The sequence below is a fragment of the Stegodyphus dumicola genome, chromosome 2, assembly GCF_044657685.1.
Source record: "Stegodyphus dumicola isolate Sdum_Otavi_A_Nest chromosome 2, ASM4465768v1".
NCBI classification, from domain to species: domain Eukaryota; kingdom Metazoa; phylum Arthropoda; class Arachnida; order Araneae; family Eresidae; genus Stegodyphus; species Stegodyphus dumicola.
Genome location: NC_140769.1, coordinates 57,051,505 through 57,075,582, shown reverse-complemented (window position 1 = coordinate 57,075,582; position 24,078 = coordinate 57,051,505). Strand labels below are relative to the sequence as shown.

The 24,078-nt window shown below is 34.2% G+C and overlaps 1 protein-coding gene across 2 annotated transcripts in view; it reads left to right on the top strand.

Moving 5' to 3' along the window:
• The window catches only part of LOC118189594 (fibrillin-1-like), a 791,047-nt gene that overhangs the window by 697,919 nt on the left and 69,050 nt on the right, over window positions 1-24,078 (top strand). The window contains exons 41-47 of one of the 2 annotated variants that reach the window (XM_085810675.1): window positions 3,390-3,557; window positions 3,680-3,745; window positions 7,796-7,915; window positions 7,999-8,127; window positions 13,858-13,980; window positions 14,171-14,293; window positions 14,927-15,052. In XM_085810675.1, the coding sequence (XP_085666801.1) occupies window positions 3,390-3,557; window positions 3,680-3,745; window positions 7,796-7,915; window positions 7,999-8,127; window positions 13,858-13,980; window positions 14,171-14,293; window positions 14,927-15,052 (855 nt within the window). Of the gene's footprint in view, window positions 1-3,389; window positions 3,558-3,679; window positions 3,749-7,795; window positions 7,916-7,998; window positions 8,128-13,857; window positions 13,981-14,170; window positions 14,294-14,926; window positions 15,053-24,078 lie in introns of both variants that reach the window. The other variant, XM_085810674.1, reaches the window with a different exon arrangement.

Here is a 24,078-nt window from a genome sequence, read left to right as displayed (position 1 = left end):
TAGATGGAAGGAAACCAATTTTATTAAGACGATGTGCCATGCAATCGTGACCTGTTTGCAGTCTGAAGTTTGCCATAGCCTCTTTACGGGGTTTTAGACAAAACTTTCCATTTCTTGATTTCAGTAGCAATTGGTGGGTTGGAAGTATAGCTTTGCCTAGCTGTAATCGGGGTAGTATTCACTGCTCCTGTGATAATTCGAAGAGCTTTACTTTGTGCTCTTTCCAAAGAATCAGTCTTCTCTTGTGTATTAGAGATTAACATTTCACTTCCATATTTGAAAATAGGTCTAATATAAGTGTTGTAAGTTTTATTTAGGGTAGTCCGTGAGTTTCATTTGGTACCGGCTAGTCTTTTCAAAATTGAGAATTTTTTCTCTACTTTTTCTATAACAGTATTCACATGATTAGTTAAGTTTAATTTGTTGTCCAGCACTACACCTAGATATGTGGCGCTAAAGCTTTTTGAAAAGTAGCGTTGTCTATTATTAATTCAAAGTCTGTATTCACGTGTCTCAGAGAGAATTGGTAAACTGTTTTGTTTTTATTTATAATTATATTGTTCTCTTTAGATCAGGTCTGCAGGACTTCAAGTGCATTATTCACTATAATTTCAAGTTTTTTCCTTTAGTCTTCGTATTTTCTGGAGTTTTCTGCTTCTGTCCAAATAACAACATCGTCTGCGAACATACAGACATTAATACCTTTAATGCTTTTTAACTTGCTTACCAAATCATTTGTATAAATGTTAAAGAGGGTGCAGCTGCTCTAACTGCTCCTTGAGGTAGACCTAATTTACTTCGTTTATAATTTGATTCCTACTTGTACCACCTGCTCTTTGCCCTTCTTTGGGATAAAAACTTTTTGTACCAGTTATACATTTTCCCACCAATTGCATAACCAATTGCATAATAATATTACTGTGAAGTTTGTTTAGGAGCTTCCTTCTCCGTATTGTGTTGTAAGCTTTCTGGAAATTAACATAGACAGTCAAAGAGTTTCTCCCAGAATTGAAACCGGTTTTAATTTTGTGAACCATCTTCAAAATTGAATTAGTAGTTTCATGTCTTTTCTGAAACCAGTCTGTTCTTCTGCCAGAATCTCGTCTGACTCCAGGTAAAACCTTAGTCTTGCAGTTATCATTCTTTCAAACGTCTTGACTATAATGGATGCTAGGAAGATTGGTCTGTACGATTCTATATCTGCAGGTGGTTTTCCTGGCTTTAGACTCAAAATGATCTTTGCCTTCAGCCAGTTTGCTGGGAGATTGAGTTTTGCATTCCAGAACTTATTGTAAATCATTAAAAGGAAATTTCTTGCAGATTGCCCCAAATGTGTCATGAATCCTGGAAATATACGTATTATCTGGTCCTGGTTGTTTACCGTTTTGAGTGTCTTTGATAGCCTTATTCAATTCCTCCATTGAGAAATCGTCTGTAAAAGGTTTGTCTAAGTTCCCTATCCTTGATTTAGTATTTCTTTCGTGTTTTAGGCATTTCTTTAGCTACCTCTTTTGCTCTTTACTGAGTAAGTACCGTTCAAGATCGAAGTTATTGAAAGTTTTAGCAATCTGTCTTAGATAGCTGACATCTTTGCTTCCTTTTTTGATGGGGTGATTAGTTCTTCATGTTATTTTGTTATTCAGTGTAGTCGTTATTTTGTAAACCTTATTTCCATCAGTTCTCTACCAGGATTGCATTTTGGATTCTAAACTTTCTTTTTTATTACAGTGCATTCCTTTTGCCATTTGACTATATCTTGTTTGCAATTTTTATTAGTTTTTTCCACCACTCTTTCATCTTCCTTTCTTGCTTGCTCTCTGATTTCTCTTAGATTTTCTAGGTTAGTGTTCCAAAATGGTTGGTAGTTGGGCCTCTTGCCTCTCGGGATGTTCTTTTTGGCACACGTTTGGAGGGATGAAGTAAAAGCTGATTCTGCCTGTAGAGATAAAGCATTATTCGTAAGAGTGTTTATTTGATGTTCCATATCTTCTGTGAAAGCCTTTCAATTGGCCTTTTTGAAGTTCCACATAATTCTTGCCTTATTTCTTATTTGCTTTCGGTTGGTAGTAATTGTTGTTTTTACCATTCGGTGACCACTTCTTGCGTCCCCAGTTTTCTTGCAGTAGCCAATTAGGTTTGCTGAAACTATGGTTAAATGAGGGTTAGTAGAACTGCCTGAATAGTGGATGATAACTAACATTGCATTACTATCTACAAAGTCCTCAATAGTTTGCCCTACTTGGTTTTGTTAAGTGTATCCTCAGGTAGGGGAAGCAACATTAAAATCACCTACAATTATAGTATTTCGATGAGGTATTAAAGCATCTAAATTTACATTTTTATTGTTTTGTCGACTATATATTCCAAAAATTTTAAAAAGAGTATTCTCATTCCAAACATCTACTCCCACAATTTCTGCTGTGTCATGGTTGTTTACTGTTGTCAACACCTCAAACGTTGATGTCAGTTTATTTCGCACTGCCACTAAAATACCAGTTGCAACCTGCCTGCTTTTGAAAAGTCCATGAATAGTGAAATTTTCCATATTATAATACTTTATTTTGTCTTCTGTAATATTTGCTTCTTGAATCACCAGAACATCGACGTTCTCCTCAACGACTAACCTGTTAATTTCTGAAAACATAACGCAAGATAATCCTAAAGCATTGCACTGCAGAATAGAAAAACAAAAGCTCTGTTTGCTTTACTCTGAACCGCCTTAGCCATAGCTGTTACTCATTTAGCACCACCAAAGAGGCACGTGTGAATTAAGGATATCACGGACGTGAGTAACGTTGCCTCCCGAAGGATACATATATAATAAAATTCCATAGTCAAGAATACACTTAAAATTCTAATTGTATGTTCTTTTCATTTTTTAATGGCGACGTTCTCTTATTTGAAAGTACATGGAATTAAATCCACAGCCCCGTAGTCAAGTTGTTTTTCTCGCCTTTTCTACACGTACAGTTATAGAATGTTCTGGAGATATTTAAAGCGAACTGGAATGGCTGACGAGGCTGAAGTCATTTCTTGGAAGCTCCGCCTTTCCAGAGGCTATAAAAGGACTCGCAAAAGAATATCGGGGTCTTTTCTTTAATGTAACGATAAGTAAACTTCATACATAAAGTTATTAGTAGTTCTTTTTATTTACTCCGAAGTTTTAATTTTTGTAACTGCTATTTCTCCTGAATAATAATAAATGGATCCTGTTTTTTAAACTTATCGTCTGATAATTTAAGCTACGACTACGTCTATGATTCTTCACCAGTCTATTTATTCCTGACAAACGCTAGTACATCATATATATATATATTGCAGATACGAAAACCATGCGAAATAAAAGCATTTTGTACAAAATTTAAAAGTTTTGAATTTATTTACTTTAGATATGCGGAAATCAAACTGCTTCCGGCAAGCTTACAATACTTCAACGATTCCACCCCGCCTGGTATGTGAACATCCAATGATGTCAAATGAAACTCGTATGATTTGTTGCTGCTCAGTCGGCCGTGCTTGGGGAGATCCATGTGAACCTTGTCCGATTCAAAACTCAGGTAGGTTCCTAGTTTAATACTATGATAATAGCATGCTGCTTGAAAAGTACTTTGAAGCATCCCAAATGAAAGGCATAATTGTTGAAATGTCCCAAATGAAAAGTATTATTTTTCTCTTTCAGAGGAATACAGGAAATTATGCAGCTTGCATCCAGGAACCATTATTAATCCTATGACAAATGAAATTGGTGGTAAATAAGTTTTAAGTTTTTCCTTTGTAACTTTTTAGCACATATGAGTTATTTCACAATTTTGTGTGTTAATCCGTATTAAATTAATTTTACTTTTTTTACATGCTGCTTATTGCAGGGTATGCACTTATTTGTAAGTATAAATAATTAACCACAAATTCATATATTCTGTTGGAAAAACATAATGTTCTTTTAATGAGATAATAACATCTCTTAGTGTCTCTTTTAATGTTACAAAGATAAGTAATAAAAAATGAGTTAATGTAGAGAAATTTTCTATAGTGTAACGATATAAAAGCAAGTCATTTATTTATTCCATTTACCTCCACATATTAAGTCTTTTTAGTCATATGATTATAACAAATTTATGATCAAAAATATTTAATGGCGTTTATAAGCTTAACAGTTTTCATGAGCGATTAGCTATAATAATCATTATGAGCTTTAAGAGATTCGTGGCTTTAAGAGCAAAACTATTTAAGGAATTTTATTATCTTTACGGTCTTTTTCAGCGATTGGTTATCATTATGAGCTCTTATTACTACAGGCTTATTTATGGAGTCGTACATGACGCTGTCATCAGAGGTTCCCATATGATTAATTAATGTTTAAAAATCAAAAACATACCTTTTCCCTTAAGATGAAGCCTACCAAGAAATTCATATGAGATTGGCTCCCCATTTCATAAATCCTCTACTCTTCATTACTTTAAGAGAATGAACTTATCTTACATTGTAATTTATTCATGTGCATTTTATTTATAGAAATGTGAGAGTAAATATCTAATGCATTGCACATATCGAGTGCCATAACTTTAGAGCTCAGGCTTATGTTCGACTACGAATAAAAAATGAAAGCTTTTAAAGAGAACAATTCATCAACTTTCGAATTTCGAAAAGATCTGGAAAAACATGGTTTAAAAAAATATCTTTAGATTGATGGTAAGTACACTGTAATTCATATTGCTTACTTAAAGCATACTTAAACATTATACTGGATAGTTCAGGCCACTGTCATGCTGCTGGACTCAGGTTCAAACCTTGGATGAGGTAAAATTTAAAAATTCCTCTCCGGACTTTTTCGGAAGATAGCATATAAAATTTGTTGCTCTAAAAGGCCTCGCATGAGATTAGGGATAGGAAAAATAATGTTTTCTGTATTTCATCTCCCGGGATATTGTTGATCAATATTGAGATGGAGATGGGCAAAATTATTTTTGCAATCACAGGTTTTTTTAAATATCTTGTGACAGTTTAAATATCTCGCTTTTGACGTGTCTTTGTTATCTGTCGTACTTAGCTATGTATGTTATTGTGAATAATTATGTTGATAAATTAGCTCAAGCAATTAAATGTCTTATTCACAATTTTTGTTGAAATTTTATAAATTCAAAAACAAATTAGACTCCCTAAATATTAGGGCTAAAAGTAAGTATTAAAATTTTATGATTGAATCAGAAAAGAATATTATTTCAGATGTAATGATATATTATCAAAATTTTTCGAGTGTGAGGAAAATTATTTATTAAGAAACGATTATAAACTACATTTAATTATACAGGGTGATTGTAAATTGTTTTTACAAATTAAGAGTGGTGATAGTACTCATCCAGCTGAGCAATAATTACTATAGAACAAAAGGTCGCATTTCATTCTGAGAGGCAGAAAAGAAGAATATGAGAATTCCAACCTGAACTTACAACAGTATTGGGAGAGGGAATGAACGAGACTAAACGTTGCGCAATAGTGAAAACCTCACACAGAATGCGCAAAACGGATAAAACCGAAAATTTGGAGTTCGAATGTTAATTTGAGTTCAGACTTTGATAGCAAATACTCAGATGTACATCTCTGGTTCGCAAGAATTCAACTTCGCAAACGATTGCAAAAAGTTAATTATCTAATCAAGTGCTGAATATTATCAACTAACTCCATTTTCCGCTGTATGCGGAGCAGTTTTCTCCCCCTTCGGCATCTTCTAACCTCTCCTCCTGGACTTTCTGTGCTCCGCTCATTTTACTTCAAGCATCCTTCTATGGGACACGAAGTTCTGACAGCCGGAACACAGCATGAACTTTTCATCCTAATCTCGGCATACAGCGGAAGTTGGAGTTAGTCGATAATATTCAGTCCTTGATTGGATAATTAACTTGTTGCAATCGTTTGCGAGGTTGAGACCTTGCGAACCAAAGAGTGCATCTGAGTGTTTGCCATCAAAGGCTGAGCTCGAATTAGCATTCGAACTCCATGTTTTCGGTTTCATTCGTTTTGTGCCCTCTCTGTTAGTTTTTCACTAAACTGATTGCGTAACTTGTGTGGACTTGTTCATTCGCTCTCCCAGCACTGTTGCAAGTTAAGGTTGGAATTCTAACATTCCTCTTTTCTGCCACTCAGAGTGGAATTCCACCCTATGTTCTATGGTAATTATTGCTCATCTGGATGAGTACTATCACCCCTCTTAATTTGTAAAAACAATTTAGAATCACCCTGTATATATTAACGCGTTAAACGCCTAGCCTGTTTCACTTGCCTTTTCGTTCACACCACACTCAGCCGTCAAGCTAGCCACTTGGGGATGTTTGCTGATAGGCGAGCCAAAATATAAACAGATGTGTCGGGTAATGTAGCCTGGCTTGAGGACCGGGGCTTGGTCTTTCGTACGTTTTACTTTGCACTTGCAGATGAGCTGAACTCTGTGGACTTTTCTCAATCACAATAAATATTGTTTTGAATTGTATCCTCACTCCCCTTGCATATTACAGTAGTAAAAGCACTTTCAAGCGCGAGCTCTTTACGGAATACAATGAAGCTCTGGTAAGAGAAGTATAAAATTCCTGCTGCACACCAGAATAAACAGAGCACTCCTAATTCTGTCTCTCTGGCAAAAGATAAGAAAACGAAATGCGAGTCCTAACGACACCCGAACGCATAGCGAATCTTGAGTTACACGCAAGTCGTAATCCACTTTAATTAATTTCGAAGCTTTTTAAAAAGTTTTTTGCTAACCAGAAATTCTGAATTTTGTTGACTTCAAAATGAATGAATCAAAAAGTGATACATCATGCGAATAAATTTCTTTGCCAAAACACTCATCGAAATACATACCTACTTGTTTGGTACCCTCAGATAACTGCAAAAATAATCCGAAAGAAGTGTTGTCCAAAACTCCTGAAACGGGGAAAGTGTGTTACACAAGACAGTAAAGAAGGGATCATAATTTGGAAATGGAAAGAAGAGCTGGACATTCTTTTACTTCTTATCAAACATTCAATAGAAACCGTTCGAAGAAAGGAAAAAGGAAGAAAGGATTCATTCTTTATATATCAAGAATCGATAATCCAAAAGATGTGTATCACAATATATCGCAAAAATTGCTTGAGGCACTTTTAACGCAGAAGGACGAGCAAATCGACGCACATTCAAAACCTCGGCATAACTTGTAAAAGAAGGAAGGCATTGCGCATGAAGTTAGGATGTTACTGTATTATAATGCAAAATAAATTGGATGTTCAGTTTCACAAGTGCGCAAGGACCTACAGATGCGCTGAACTAACATGAAAGAAAAGTTTGCACCGGAAAACTGGCGAGCTGTAGATGAAACGTCTACCAAATGGCGTTTAACTTGTTTATTGACTTTTATACTTTATGGGCTGCTTCATTTTTGCATTACGCTTGTGTCATTTTTCTGTTTTTAAGTGCATAACTTGATTGAAATGCTAGTTATGGTGATGTAACTATTGTGTAAGGAAATGTGTATCATATACCATATCGGACAGCACTAAGTTTCATACCGAGAAGCTCTTACAACATGAGATAATCTTATGCCTTAGTTTAAGTATTGCTTTGTTTGAAATATTTTTAGACAATTATTAGAATATATGAAACTTGATATTTAAAAATGCATCTTTCTCATTAAATTTATTGGTAAAACTGTACTTATTGTAGTAGTTACGGCATTTCTGATGGTAGCTTTTTTATCTGCGAATGCTTATATTAAACACTATGATTTTTTGCCATCAACTAATATGAGAATTATTTTTCCTCTTAGATGTGGACGAATGCAAGATGGCTGTTTGTGAAAATGGCTATTGCACAAACACTATGGGAAGTTTCGTATGCGAATGCTATACGGGATATAGGTTCAATTCCCTTATCAATAAATGCGAAGGTAAGAATATAAAATGACTTCGATCCTTCACCAAGTTCTAAATTTCTCTTTTAGTCAATGACTCATTTTGAATATTCCGCTAGATATAAATGAATGCATTGAGAGGTCTGATGACTGTCTGGGAAGCTCAACATGTGTCAATACTCCTGGAAGCTTTGAATGTAAATGTCCAGATGGTTACAAACAGTCTCCGGATAAAAGAGATTGTATAGGTACTAAAATATGTTGACATTTCTTTATTTTTTTAAGTAAAGAAATATTATTTATAATTAGCTTTTTTTCCCATAAACGATTAAATTAAATTAGTTTGAATCAAATATTAATTAAAATTAGACTAAATTAATTTATGAGAGCATTATTTTATTAAAAATATTATCTCCATTTTTATCAACTGTTTTGTTTGCATTTTGCCAAAGGGTAATTCAAAGTTTAAGTTATTAAATCTTCTTTGATTCAGATTATATTTGGAAAGGGGGAATAAACACCAATAATAATGAATAAAACACTATGCTTTATAGCATTGGTCTTCCATCTAGTACACTAGGAACTGCTCTTAGCCAGGAAAGGATAGAGAAATAAACTATTAACACGCTTTGCTAACAGATGCCTTCAGTTTTGTCGTTGAATCACAGCAAATTAGATCTGATATTCTAATACATCTAACACATGTTCAGATGGATTGATATGTGGAAAGCCTGGATATTGGAACAATCTGTAGTATGTTCCTCACAACTAGCTGCACCAGTCTTGAACAAATGTGTCTGTATTACGTGATTCCATTATTCTTCTGAAAGCTATCATTTTCAGAGAGGAATGCTGTTGCCTTAAAATGATATCCTTGCTCTGGAATGATATTGCGGGGATGTTAGTCATAATATTTAAGTGTATAGTTTCCAGATGCGTATTGCCAGAAATATTTCATTTCTTTCCTCAGTGTATTTTGCTCGCAAAATACTCAGGTGGCAATATTTCCAAAAATAAAACTTATTTGTTACCATTTGTTAAAAGATCCATTCACTAGACCATACCTATTCTAATTACAGTCCAATTTCGTACCAACGCAAAATACTCAGGTGACAATATTTCCAAAAATAAAAGTTATTTATTACCATTTGTTAAAAGAGCCATTCACTAGACCATACCTATTCTAGTTACAGTCCAATTTCGTACCAACGCGCCTGTTACAGGTGCTTTCAAAGCAAACTATGATTAGCATCAAAGTGCAGAAGTTGCAAGATACTCACAATGAAGATCTTCCGTCCCACCAGCGGCCGAGCAATAGAAACCTCTGAAGACAGGTAGTTCAGTCCGGGGCTCGAGTCTCGCGAATGGGTTGGCTGATGCGGGTTTTCGTGGTTTTCCCCACGTGTAACGTGGACAGGAGCAAATATCCCTTAAAACAACCTCCACGGCATCCCTCCCTTTCCGTGTAGTGCCTAAAGGCAAAGCACGTAATAATTTTAAAAAAAAGAAGAAGAAGAAGAGAGAGAGAGATCTTCCAATCTTGAATTCTCAGTTTTTCTGAAATAAAATATATATGTAGCTATTCATTTGGAAATACGTAATAATAAAATAATGAGCTATTAATATTTTGTAGGTAAAAAGTTAATATATTGTTAGAAATAACAAGATTTGGCGATACACTCCTATGACAACATCAAAAATATTCCAAAATTCAATTTCGATAATTGACAAGGTGATTGAGCTTTGCAACAATATACAAAGGAATGAATGAGGAGATAACAAACGAAAGGTAAGTATTTTAGACGTCAACACACCATAGTTTAAAATGGAAATATAAACAGGACAGTTGAAAATTTATTCTTTGAAAAATTAAATCCAATTATAAGAAATTCTAGAAACCACTTTGCTGTGGAAAAGATGTCCCATACTGTAATTATTTCAGCCCGATACTGACCATATACACTTTACTTAATTTACTTAATAATAAATGCTGTGGTTGCGGTTTGAATGTATAGTACAGACGAGGTGCAGTAACTGATGATCAAAGCAGTTATCTAATTTACGACAACTGAATGAAAAAAATCGAATTACAAGTTTCAGAGCTGCAAAACTACCAGCGACTGAGAGGGAAAACTAGGTCGAAGTGGGTTCGAATCCCAGTGAATGGATTGCCTGAAACACAAGTCATTTACCCTGAAGTATATTTTTTCTGATATCTTTTCGAGCTTTTTTCCCCATTCACCTGCCTAAATGTATTTCGGACACGTTGCAAACTACATTGTTTTTGATCTTATGATATGCATAACAGTACGTGTTTTTTCCCTTTATAATCGCTTAACAAATAATTAAGGTGTGTATTTTAATTATGGCAAAGCACACGAGGGCTATCTGCCTAAGGGGAGGGATGCCTTCGTGGAGGACTTCCTAAGGGAAACTGGCTCATATACACGTTACACATGGGGAAAACCACGAAAACGCCCATGCAGCCAGCCCGTTCGCGGGATTCGAACCTCGGACCGAACTACCAGTGTTCAGCGACTTTACTGCTCGGCCGCTGGTGGGCCAAATAATTAAGGCTTTTGTTTCCTTCTCTCAGATACATTATTTGACGAAACATTTGTGAATACACTTTTAGACATAACTATCTAATTTATTTTCAAAACTAATGAGATAAGTATTTTCTTTTTGTTACATCTTATTCATTCATAATTTTAATTGAATTTTTACAAAAATTGAATTTTTCAGTAAAATATCTTTGTGCATAAAATTTGTCTATTTCAAATGCTTGGCTGTATAATTTGAAACAGTATCCTAACCACGTTGTATCCATGCATGCCTTCAAATGAAGACATAGTTTATGACTAAAATTCTAATTCAGTATCTTCTTAAATTATAGACTTAACAATCAATTTGACTGCAAGTTACCAAAAGGAAAGTTTACTTGCGCCTTTCTTCCCCAAAAATATATTTACGCAATATCGACAATAGAGTGCATTTAATGTAAAGCAGATGTATATAATGAAATATAGATAAACCGTAAAGAATTCGTTTATTTAGATTTAAATTAATGAAGACTGATTTTGATTCAAAGGGAGACAGCAATATTCGCACCGGGAAACTTCATACAAATACTTTCTTAAGCCATGACTATCGGACGAAGAAAATTCTTAAAGCTGGGAAAATCTCTACGGAAGGTTACCTTTGGTACTAAAAAATTTTCTTTGTTTATTTCATTTCATGTGCAAGAATTTATCTGTTAACGTTAACTTAATAGCTTTCTTTCTGAAAGTGTGGAATCCATTCTATTCTTTTTTCCAAATCAGTTTTAGGTTCACATAAATGAAGATTATAGTTTTACTCAAACACTAAGGAAACATTTACTATAAAAACAAATAAAATTATTCAAGATAACTAATTTTTTTTCCTCATTTAGAGCTAAATAATGCTAAAAGATCTGACTGCTAAATGAAATTGAAAATGTACAAGTCTAACTAGATTTTGCGACTTAATGCTAATTTGATTTTATAAAATTTTAAACTTTCATCACTAGGCAAATTCGGTAGAATGTTCGCCATTGGCAATTAAAAATCCCATATTAACAATTTATTTTGGATTTTTATGGAATATTTTTTTATTTATTTCATGCTCCGCCGTTTGCTCTACACGGAAAGGGTGGGATGCCCTTCGGGAGACATTTTAAGGGAAACTTGCCCTTATCTACGTTACACATGAGGAAAATCCACGAAAACGCCCATGAGGGCCAGCTCTTTCGCCGGAACTCGAACCACGGACCGAAATACCAGTGTTCAGCGTCTTTTATATAATGTTACATAATTCGGCCACGCTGGTGGGATTATAGAATATTAGCACTAATTCTTTCATTATTATACATTTCTTGATAGGTAGATTCATATATATATTTAATGATTTCGAAGCAGAGTCGTGATGGCGGAGGGATAGGGGAGGGAAAGAAGTTGATACCAAATTAAGTTCAGCCAATTATCATCTTAATTTCTAGATCTCCAAGCACACTAAAATAATTTCTCGTATATAACATACTCTTTAATCATACAATTACAATAATTTCTTATACATATTGATTTTTAAAAAGTATGACGCAGGCATTTTAAAGAAGCAAAGCGTCATTATTCTGCTAGCAATGTAAAAGCTAGCAGAATAATAACGTAATTAGCTCGCCAGAGGTATTTATACTAAAGTAGGTGCGATTCTAGAAACAAGCTGTGATTGGTTAATATTAGTTTTAGTTGCCCTTTTCCAGGTAGCGTTACATAACGTAGAAAGATCTCGAATTTGAGAAAACAGATGAATTTAGGTAGAGATCACCAAATCTAGAAATCTAGAATGCTAATTTTGAGGTCACCAATTATTTTTAAAGTGGTTATCGTATTTTGTTATAATGTAAAATATATATAATGTAAGAAAAGCTTATGAACTAGACAAAAATAGCTTGCAGATAGCTTTCACTTTATTTTACATACATTTTTACTTTTAAGTTCCAATCAAGTTAAGCTTTCATCTTTAGCTTTTTCTTTCTATATGATTATACTTATTTGCATAGGAACGAAGTATAACTTTACACGTAGGCTATAGCTTGAAGAATTACTTTTTAATTTTATATATATATAACTCAAAAAAGTAAATAAGAAAAAACTTAATGCATGAATGGCCTTGAAAGCAGCAGTAGCTCTAAATTGTTATCTGTAAACTTATTCTAAGTCCATTACATGTTTTTAATAGTTTTATCCAAATCTTCTAAAACATTAATTTTAATCGATTCAGTTTGCAATCATTTACACTATTATACCTAGAAGATAATCAGAAATAAAAAAATATTAATTGAATTTATATATATATATATGAGCAAAATTGAGTCTTCAAGGTTCAAAGACCTCACTTTCAGCAAGGTTGATGTATTGTTTGTTACTTTTAAGTAAGTCTGATTAATTTGTCACAGCATTAAATTCATCGGAGTACTGCCGTCGAAGTGTCGATGCTGTGTTCATGCAGCACAGTAGTTAAAAATTAACAATACACACTCTCTTTTCACAGCATACTAAAAATTAACCCCTAAAAGACTTAATCTATACTACACATTTTAAGTAGATTTTAAGTAGTTAAAATTCTACGCTATCAGTTTCATCGAGTTGGCTGAATATCCATTATAATGATTTAACTTGTGCTACTTGCAAGTTTAAATTCTGAGGTTTAATTAAACTTATTTACTGTTACTGAATTAGGTGAATTATAACCGCTCATATAAATCCCATTGAAAATAACAGACAGATTATGATCAAAATTAAGCACATTTATTACTAGGCATCGTGATTCACAAGATAAAAATGATTACTTTTATTCCATAGCAATATAATAGCTTAATGCTACGGCTATTCCACTCCATCTTAATTTTCTGACAAGCACGCATGGGATTCTCTGTTAAATTCTTTTCGCATCTTGAATAAAGTGTTACCTACATACACATCATTAGCCAGCAGCTGTGCCAGGATGTCTCAAAATGAAGAATTTCACTCCGCTGCTGTCCGTTTCTTGGCTGAACTGGTTAACACCAAATCTCAACTCATCCTTCGTTAGTTCTATTTTCGTTTTACTTTGCACAATGGGCAAGTAAGAGAAAGATTTGCGTATTTCGTTGCAAAATTTCATGTCGCAAAGAGAATATAAGCGAAATATAAAGCTTTAGAATATATATTTTTTTTCCATGAGGCAAAATAATGCCACATTTCTCATAATATGTCAAAGAATGTATTAAACTTTAATTCATGGAAAATAATCTTCCTTGTTTTAAATACGCACAAAACTTTCTTCTAATGTACAGATACAACTGAAAGCAGAAAGAGATTTTTACGTTTGAAATAAATTAGCACATAAAATTTAAATTATAGTTAATTAGTTTCAATTAAGTCTTTTACTTTTGTAATCTATACTCAGTTTCCTTTCAGATATAAATGAATGCTCCAAAACAGGAATGTGTGACAACGGTGTCTGTAAAAACTTAGATGGCAGTTTCGTCTGCTCATGTAATAATGGTTATCAGTTATCTCCAAATAAGGAATCTTGTCTAGGTAGGTAATATGACTTAGCACATTGTACATAGATTCTTATTTTACACGCTTTGTTTGAATAATTTTTCATTTCCCTAAAATTTTTATTATAATAAAAATGTTATGTTGAAACATGTTATACATGGTTTATGTTGAAACAATAATACATATTGTTTTACTTTGAAACATGTTAATATATTACTTCTTTCAGATACTGATGAATGCACAAGAAGCCCCGGAATATGTGGTAATGGAACTTGCACCAACGTGCCTGGTTCTTACAAATGCAAATGTAATCCAGGATTTCAAATATCTCCAAATGGCGACTGTTTCGGTAAGTATACATTTAATTTCTATCCCACTCTCTGCATTTATTGTCCACTTATATTCCATAAAATACATTATAAAATGTAAAGCAAGGAAAAACAAACTTAGACTACTCTAATTTTATTCTTCCGATTTTGAGGCCAGCTGATATAGGTCTCTCTTCTTCGGAGCAAAATAATTTGCAGAGGAAGTGGAGTCAACAACCAAATATATTGAAACAGATATGATAAAGAGGCAGACTAAAAGCGAAACGAGAATAGCGCCATCTATTGACAAAAAAAAATCAGAAGACAAAAATCAAATTTTGAGAGAGTACAATTTTAAAATGCTGAGGAAGAAAATGGATTGAAATTAATGTCATTAAAAAAGTATTCAGGCTTGTATGAATCTAGAAAACTTCAAGGAAACCTTATTCACTGGTTCGAGAAACGTTTGGGATAATTTTAGTAGAATTAAACTAGAAAGTGTGGTTAAGGTAACAATATACGATATGAATATGTATAAAGAAATAACTTAATGCAATTTTCACTTGCTTTTTCTGTTATGTATTCTTTTGAATTTTATTAGTTTACTTTTGTTTTGCATAATAAAAGCCATCTGAAAATTAGGTAAAAAAATTGTTTTTTTTCCTTTTTTTAAGACGTTGATGAATGTAGAGCTCAGTATGGGATATGCCAGAATGGTCGCTGCAGAAATACGGATGGAAGTTTCCTTTGCCAGTGCCAGACAGGATATATTCTTAGTCCAGATGGGCGTAACTGCATAGGTAAGAATATCATCCATATTGTCATAGATTCTTGAGATCGTTTCATGCAATTTTGTTTTTATGCGCTTTTTAAATGTAGAGAATTATAAGGATTATTAAACACCTTGAAGAAGTGCTTATTGTTCAATAAGCTGTACTCCCACCAAAATTGCCATTTGAAGGAAATATTTGGTGCAAGCTATTCAGTGAAATAAATGCACACCTGCATCTGGAACAATTAAGGCTTTTTTATTGAATAAATGCATGAGTCACCACGTACGATTAATTCACGATTAAATAATATCATAGGAATTTTCTTCTTGGCTTATGGCTTTTCCATTATTAATATATTTTTTATGTTCTGCATGTTTAATACCCAGGAAACTAATTCTTAAACTATTCCATTAATCATAATTTTTTAACATAAAATTGTTTTAAGCGTTAACTTGTAATCTGCTTGCGAAATTGTGACTGCAAATTAAGAGTTCAGAAGCCATAAACTAAATTATAAATTTTAATAATAAATAAAATTTTCATACTAAAATTTTTTAGAATGCTTTGAACACCATTAAATCATATTTATTTTTTTAAATTTTATAGTCCTCAGTCGATGACACCGACAAAAGAATTGAGATCTAGCGGATGGCAAGTTCCACAGCAATTTCTTTAACCCTTTCGCCGTCCTCTCCTGTCTGCGAAAATTCCTTCGCCAGCGGCCGTCTGTTTTTTGTAGCGTGTAATGTTGTTTTCTCTGTACATCATAACTTTCCATACATGACTTTCGTAGTAGGGAATTTCAATGAATGTTAAGTAAAATTATAAGAAAATAAAGCATAATGGAAAAATAATAATATCTCTGCTTATTTCTAACAGTAGGATAATTTGATAACATCGGATCCAGGCGGGCCACTCCTCCCATTTTGTTGTTGTAATCTTTTACAATTATTGGTTTCTTTACAGTTCTTTTCCGTGTTCCAACATCAATCATCGAGTTATTGTGGACCGTACTCATCAAACGCATATCCTTCTTGTCTTTCCAATCCACAACCTTTCTTTTTTTTTTTTTTTTTTTTTTTTCTGCTGAGTAGACATTGAAGCCATCTCTCACTGTCTTGTATCTTATGTAAAATGGCGCGAATATTCATAAAACTCGGGGCAAATTCAATTTGAAATAGAATGCCTGATTAGTGCTACCCTGTAGGAGGTATTAGAAGAAACAAAATTAATAACTCAAACAAGTAAACATTTAGAAAGCTTTTTAAGCGTTTAAAAGTTTTAAAATATAGAAGAACGCTTGAGGCGCGTTACGACCGCCCTGCGGAAGTTTCACATGATCACGCTAGACGCGTTACGGACGACGAAGAGGTTAATAACAGCTGTAGGAATGCACAACGTTCTTCAATTCATTAAAAAAAAAAGATTTATTACTTTCTTTAATATCGGGTGCCTAATATGGCAAGTTAATTTCTAATTGGAGAAATAAATTTTTTGAACATAATTTATTGACAATTAAAATTTGCCAAGTTAGAATTCCGATATCAAAGAAAGTAATAAATTGTTTTTAAATGAATTTCTAATTAGAGAATTCAAATTTTTTAACATAATTTATTGATAATTAAAATTTGCCAAGTGAATTGAAGAACGTTGTACATTCCAACAGCTATGATTAAAAGAGCTGCTAATGGAACTTGCCATTCGTTAGATCTCAACCTCTTTTGTCGGTGACACCGAATATACCGATCGTCGTTTCTCCCGAACTTGGGAATATACAACAATTTTAATTATAATTCTACTAAAATTAGCTATCTAAATATAAATTCGTAACAATCTTTTTCAGGATATTTATTTACATCGTATTTGCAGTGATTTATCAAATAGGGACGCTATCTTTTTTTTCAGTTTATTTGATAACAATTTGTATAGTTCTGTTCCTGAATCTGAAGAGGGTGATATTGTAGTTATGTCAGACCATTGGAAAAATTTATATAGATTCATATTTTCCAAGTCGTCAGGACATTGTGGATAATAGTTATCAACCCAAGATTCGGAATATATATATCCAGAATCTGGTTCTAGCTGATCAATCTCTTTTTTAGTTCTTACTCTACGGTTCTAATGCCTGTTTACATCGAGCCATCTGATTGTCGTTTGTGAGTCAGTGCCATAAAGTGATATTCCCAAGTATGTATCACTTACTTCAACTGCGCCATATTCTTTATTGTTGAGAGAACGGAGACCTACATTGTAAAGTCTGCTAGCAAGATTATCGAACGTGTCTATTGCGTGATTTTTTTCGCCTTTCGATATAACGAGTCTTTTCTTTGCGAGGTATATTATAAAGTCTGTTATTAGACGTTAGCGTTTTTCTTGCTGCTATTGTTTCGGTTATATTTTTAATCGTTAAAGATTCGATAACTAGCCGAGAAAATTCGAATCTGCAAACAGCCGTAAAACCTGATTTTTTTTTTTTTTTTTTTTTTTGTAAGCAGTACGAGATATACTTATGAGTCTGATAAACAATAAGTTTAAACAGTTATTTTTAATTATTAAATGATATAAATGTTCAAATCTTATTTTAAAATACAGATTCACGTTTCCTTTTTTTAATTTTCTATTGTTTTATTTGCATCTGGCATCTGTGTCGTTACTTAAATTTGAGTTACTGAAAGACAACACTTATTTCTTTAAAAATATTTAACGCTTGTTTCAAATTTAATTATTTCCCATCAATATAGAAGACACTATAATTACAGTAATTAAGAAACCAGTAAAGAACCGGCGTGGTCACGTGCAACTATCATCCAATCAGCTTTCTCGCGGCTATTGCTAAAGTTTTCGAAAGGATCATTGTAACCAGAATCAAAAATTTCATCGAAAATAAAAAGCTCTTAAAAGAATATCACTTTAGTTTTCGACCAGGACTTTCTACAGTACAACAAGTCACAAGAATAGTAGAGAATATTGGAGCCTGCTTTAACAGGAAAGAAACTGTTGCAGCACTCTTCTTAGATATTGATAAGTCGTTTGATAAGGTATGGCATCATGGCCTCCTTATGAAACTTATTTTTTATCAATTTCCTCTATAATTAATTATTTTAATAGCCAACTATTTAGATAACAAAACCTTTCAGGTCAAAATTAAAAATACCTTCTCCAACAACAAAATTATTCAAGCAGGCGTACTGTAAAGAAGTATAAATTCGCCAATCCTCTTCAACTTACATATTAGCCCGTAAGTACACATGTTCATTTTCTGTTACGTAAACACAGAAGAGGGTTCTGTCAGACCGCATTCTATTTTATGCATTTTAAAAATATAAAATTTTAAAATAATGTACTATTATTATATAAGCATTAATACACTTTGCTTGTTATATTGAAGTAATGAATTCTTTATAAAACTCTAAAATTAATGCATTAAAAAATCATTTTTAAATCACATACGAAAAAGTACGGAACACTTAATCAAATAAATAAAATAAACACTACTTATTTGCAAATGCGTATAAACTAAATTTTTTAATAAATTTCCCATCTACAGAATCTGGATTATATAAAATAATACAAAAAAAAAGTATAATATGTCAAGAATATTAAAAAACTGCTACACATTATTTTAAGCATTTTCAACACAATTTTTGCAAATTCTCTTGGCACATTCTTTACTTATCGCATTTTTGAAGCTGAAACATAGATAGGTAGTTTTTCTTCTCGGTGTTGGGAGGACAAAAAAAGCATGTTTTACGCTTTCCAGGGGCATCAGTTACATCTGAGCTAGAATAGATTCCGCTGGAAACTCCTAGCATTCTCTGAATGCACATTTTTATTTCTCGTTTCACAGTTGGCTTTTGAAGCTTCCTTTTCATATGTGGTTTCACTAATTCTGATGATAACTCCATTAAAAATTCGGCTTTTTCCAATTTGGCACTATCTCTTAACGATTCATGTATTACATGTGCATTAATTTCACTTACATCAAGTAACCTAAAGAATGTGGCTATTGGCCATCGCCTTCGGCTTGTTGAATGTTTAGAACATTTTTCATCCAATGCACCTACACATCCTTTAGTCACATTGTAAAATGTTATTATTTCCGGTTACTCAGTTTCAAGGTCTTCTGATTTCGAATGATGCATTGAAGAAATGATAATAACACATTTTAATTTTTGAAACACATATGAAACGAGAGTGATTCTATCTGTGATTGCATAAAGAGAAAATCCTTCACTTTTCATTTTATTTGGAAAAAATCACCTGGTATTTCTCTCTTATTTTCTTTCAGAGTACCGATATACGTCAAACCTCTAGAGTTAAGTTCTTGTACAAGTTCGACACTCAAGTAGTAATAAAGGCCATTTTCTATCATGCCAGAAAAATGTTACGTAAACGCAGAGGTGAGGTCTATATGACCGGGGGCCCAGTTTTAAAAATTATTTAAAAAAACTAATGGATACAGTTTAATAAAAATTTAGGAATAGTTATATTTTGTGTCAACTTGAAAGTATTGAAAAAGAGAAGATTAACTATATACCTTATAAGCAGTTTATCAGTTCTGAAACATTGGCATGGTCATATAGACCTCACCTCCGCGTTTAAGGGTTAAACGCATGCCATCCATCCCGTACTCGCTTTTAGCTTGCTACGCGGATGACATAGCTATTTTGTGCAATTCTGTTAATCCTCATCGTGCCAAAGAAAAGCTTTAAAATGCAGCTGATACTCTACCAAAATGGTTCCAAGCTTGGAAAATAAAAGTCAATATGACTAAATCTTTCTTCATCTATTTTAAAAACAGAAACTGAAAGCATCAAACTTAACGCCATCGCAGTTCCTAAGGAAAAGTCTGTGAATTACTTAGGCGTTCTGTTGGATGATAAGCTAATTTTCAGACCACACGTCAACTACATCAGGAATAAAGCGTACAAAGCATTTATAGCCATCTACTCTTTATGACGACGGAATTCTAAGATTAAGATTCATATTATCTACAGGCTATCAGACCTATTTTTTATATGCAGCACCTGCCTGGGCTGCCACGGCCAGGTCAAATAGACAAATACTCCAAAGATTGCAAAATAAGCTCCTACGTATCATTACAAACTCTCCGTGATTTGTACGAAACACGGTGATCCATTATAACATCGAAATTTGAGAATTTCGATGTTATATCGTAAGAATTATATGTATATCGAAAGAAGTTCTCAGATAACTTCTTTCGATAATGTAATAACCATAACTCTGATGCTGTGAAAAATATTGGACTTTTTAGTTAGTCAACGTTTTAAAAGGCTAAAAACGATACACCACAATGTAAAGGAGTGATCAAGTGTCTTGTACATAATGCATATATTGTTACGAATTTTTTATTTAGACAGCTCATTTTAATAGAATTATAAGTAAAATTTTTGTATTTTCCTATGCAGTGCAGCACGAGATGAGTTTTAAGAGAAAGCTACGTCGGAAGATTAAAATGACAAAAGCGCGTGCATTTAATATTTATTAAAGGACTAACTTTTTAATTTGTATTGAAATTGTATAAATGTAATTGACCACTATGTTAGCTGTAAACATAATTCCATGGTCTTACTGCTTTCCAGAAATCTCGAGAAGCAGAAATTACTAGAAATATCTCGCGACCGGTTGAAATCTGTAAAAAGCCAGAGACAAAACATCTCAGTTCACTTGTTTAGTTAGCTGCTGTTGTTAATGTGGCAAGTTCAGCGTGAGATCGGATTAGCTTTCTCTTTGCATTCCGTTGTATTTTAACGTTTTAAGTAGTCTGAAGTATAACTACTGATTATATTGCGTGGTATTGTGAGCACCCGTACCAATATCTCTCAAGAAAATTCCAGCTTTCTGTTACATTTCTTTTGATAAGAATAAATGTTATTAACCTTTTATCGGACTTGTGCATTCAATCTATTACGGACTCACACGCACGCAACACTTTTTGGTGCCAGAAGTGCGATTGGATGCCTGGGAAAAGAGCGATAGATGAGCAACTCCGACAGTTTGCTGGATTCCAAGAAAAGATGGAAGGGCCTGTCAACGCTGTTGAAGGAGAGATGAAAGCTAATCAAGAATCCGTTAATGAAGAGTGAAAACTGGTCAATTATCCGTTAAAGAAGAGATGAAGGGATTAACGAGATCGTCTGTCCCTATCTATCTAGCAAAACCACAGAAGGAGAACGGGCTTTCATTTCTTCTTTACCGGATTCTTGACCCGGTTTATCTCTTCTTTAACGAATTCTTGACCCGCTTTCTAGTGTCAAAAGTTGCATATATCAACGGAGTTCCTTGCAGTACGACTATTTGTACAGGAGCCAATGTTACCATCATTCGAAAAGATTTTTCTCAACATGAACTCATCTGTACGCCGCCCGGTGTTACCCTCCAGACCATGTCCGTTGATAAAATCGACATTGATGGAAACTTCAACGTTACCATCACGTTTGGAAATGCCGCCTACAATCGAGCGGCATATATGGAGATATTACATATCCCTGCATACTCGGATTGGATTCTCTAAGGAAAATAGAATTTCCCCTTGGACTTGCACGTGCTCTTGTCATTTTTAAAAAGAATGAACTGCATTCTGCCTCTGAGGACATAGCCCTATATTCGTAATTAAAGATGAAGGAGTTAAATCTGTCCACAAAATACCGTATTTATGCGAATCTAATGCGCATCCCCATTTTAAAACTTTAAATAATAAAAAAATTGTTCGTCGGCGAATGTAATGCGCATCAATGATATGAGGAATTTATTGAATCTTATTTTATACAACAATGGATTTGTATATAAACTATCAATTAATGGTATGATAATTTTATTTAAATTTAGATACCATATTTTATACAACAATGGATTTATACATAAAGTAGCAGAACATAGAATTAACCTATTAGTGGGCTATTGTCATGTGAAACAATCATTGTTAATTAGCACTGCCGTATATACGGTACCTATCGTAAAATATGAACATGAAATAAATCGTAACATTTCTATCTAGCTAACAGTTTCTACAATCAGTGATTAATAGTAAACGTCTTTATTCACTAATGTTTTCATCACTGGAATCCTCGCAGCTCATTTCGTCAGAAGCAGATTCATTTCTTCTTTCCTCATCATCGTCATCGTCATCCTCGGCGTTCCAGAGCACGTCATCGTCACTGCCATTCAATGAATTTGAACAGCATTTCTTGAAAGATTTCACAATCATTGGTGCTTCGATGCTTTTCCAGGCAGCAGAAACCCAGTGTGCAACAATGTGCGGTGCAGCACGCTTAATTTTTCCTGTCGGGGTCAATACACGGTTTGGCTCACAAAACCTGAACGTACCCCTTAAAAGGTTTATTTATACTAACGTCCAGGGGTTGTAACACAGATTTAATCCCTCCAGGAATGATAACAAGATCACTGCCTAGGCTGTGCATCTTCTTTTTTACGTCGTCGGTGAGATGACCACGAAATGCGTGCAGACAAAGCATTGATGGTGGATTAGAGAGCCCACCGGGACGGCGTTTGCATACATTTCGGAGCCAATCAAGCATTAATGATTCCGTCATCCACCCCTTCTCTTGGTTTCGAATCAGGACATCATCTGGGAACAGTTTTTCATTCTTAGGGGTTTTAGGGCATGTTTTCCGTTTGAAGATTAAGAAAGGGGGAAGTTTGCACCCGTCTGCTGTTATTGCCAGCATCACTGTTACGCGTTGTTTTTCACATCCCGAAGTTTTGATGATAACTTCCTTAGCCCCTTATACGTAATGGTGTAGTTACGAGGCATATCAAACCAAATTGCCGTCTCGTCAGCGTTGCCAATTTACCCCATTGAAAAATTCTTTTCCTTCCGAAGTGTGATGACATACCGCTGAAATGTTAGTAGTTTTCCCTCAAAATCTGCAGGAAGCTTTTGGCATATTGTTGTACGGCGTCTTAGAGATAAACCTATCCGCTTCATAAACCGAGCCACCCATCCACGGCTAGCCTTAAACTCTTGTTTCGGTATTCCAAGAACTTCAGCCTCCTCTTTTGCTTTATTTCTTATAGTGTCACTAGTCACAGGTTGTCCATTCTTCCTCCTTTCACGTACAAATTCCAAAACTTTTTCTTCAATTTTAGGGTGTCTTCCTTTGCGAGGGCCAGTGAATTTCTTTCTACTAGCTTTAGTTGCAAACAGTGCCAATTTCTGTTGCCGCCACACGCAAACATTGCTCTCAGCTACGTTGAACTCTCTCCCTGTCTTTCTATTGCCATTTTTTTTCAGCATAAAGAATTACTTTACGTTTGAAAGTAGCGTCATATGACATTCTTCTCTGTTTGCCCTCCATTTCGTGACTACGTACTCTGCAGTTTGTATCCTCTATGCAATAATGTATCAACGATAAATGTAACGGTAAACGTAGTCGAGAAATTTGGTTGACGTCATCGGCGAACTTTGCACTCGAATCTAATGCGCCATCGAATCTAATGCGCACCCCAATTTTGAATACTACATTTGGCCAAAAACGATGCGCATTAGATTCGCGTAAATACGGTAATAGCTCAAGATGATATGACAATGCCGGTAAGAATAGAATTTTTGTTTCCTGGATCGGTAGTCGAAAATAGAGATTTCCACTGCGGCGTCATGGACTATCCCAAGAACTGTAACAATCCGAAAGTAGTAATTGTATCCTCAACACATGTTGACCAGTCAAAGACCGTTATCCCGGTGACAGTTGCCAATGTAACAAGGAGACAGTTATTAAGAAAGGTGAAGTGGTTGCAGCATGTACTCCAGTGACCAACGTTAAACAATACACTCCAGAATCCGTGTCTTCAGAGACGCATTGCATCGGAGTTATTGTAGAATGCACAATTAAGCAATGAAGAGAGAAATGCTGCCGAACGTGTCATTCAAGAATTTCAAGGTGTTTTCTCCCATTCCGTCTTCTGACGTGGGTCGAACCAGTTCGACACAACATAGAATCCATACCGGTCATCATCCACCAATCAAGCAACATCCAAGACGTCTACCGATTGCTAAACAGGAAGAGGTAAGA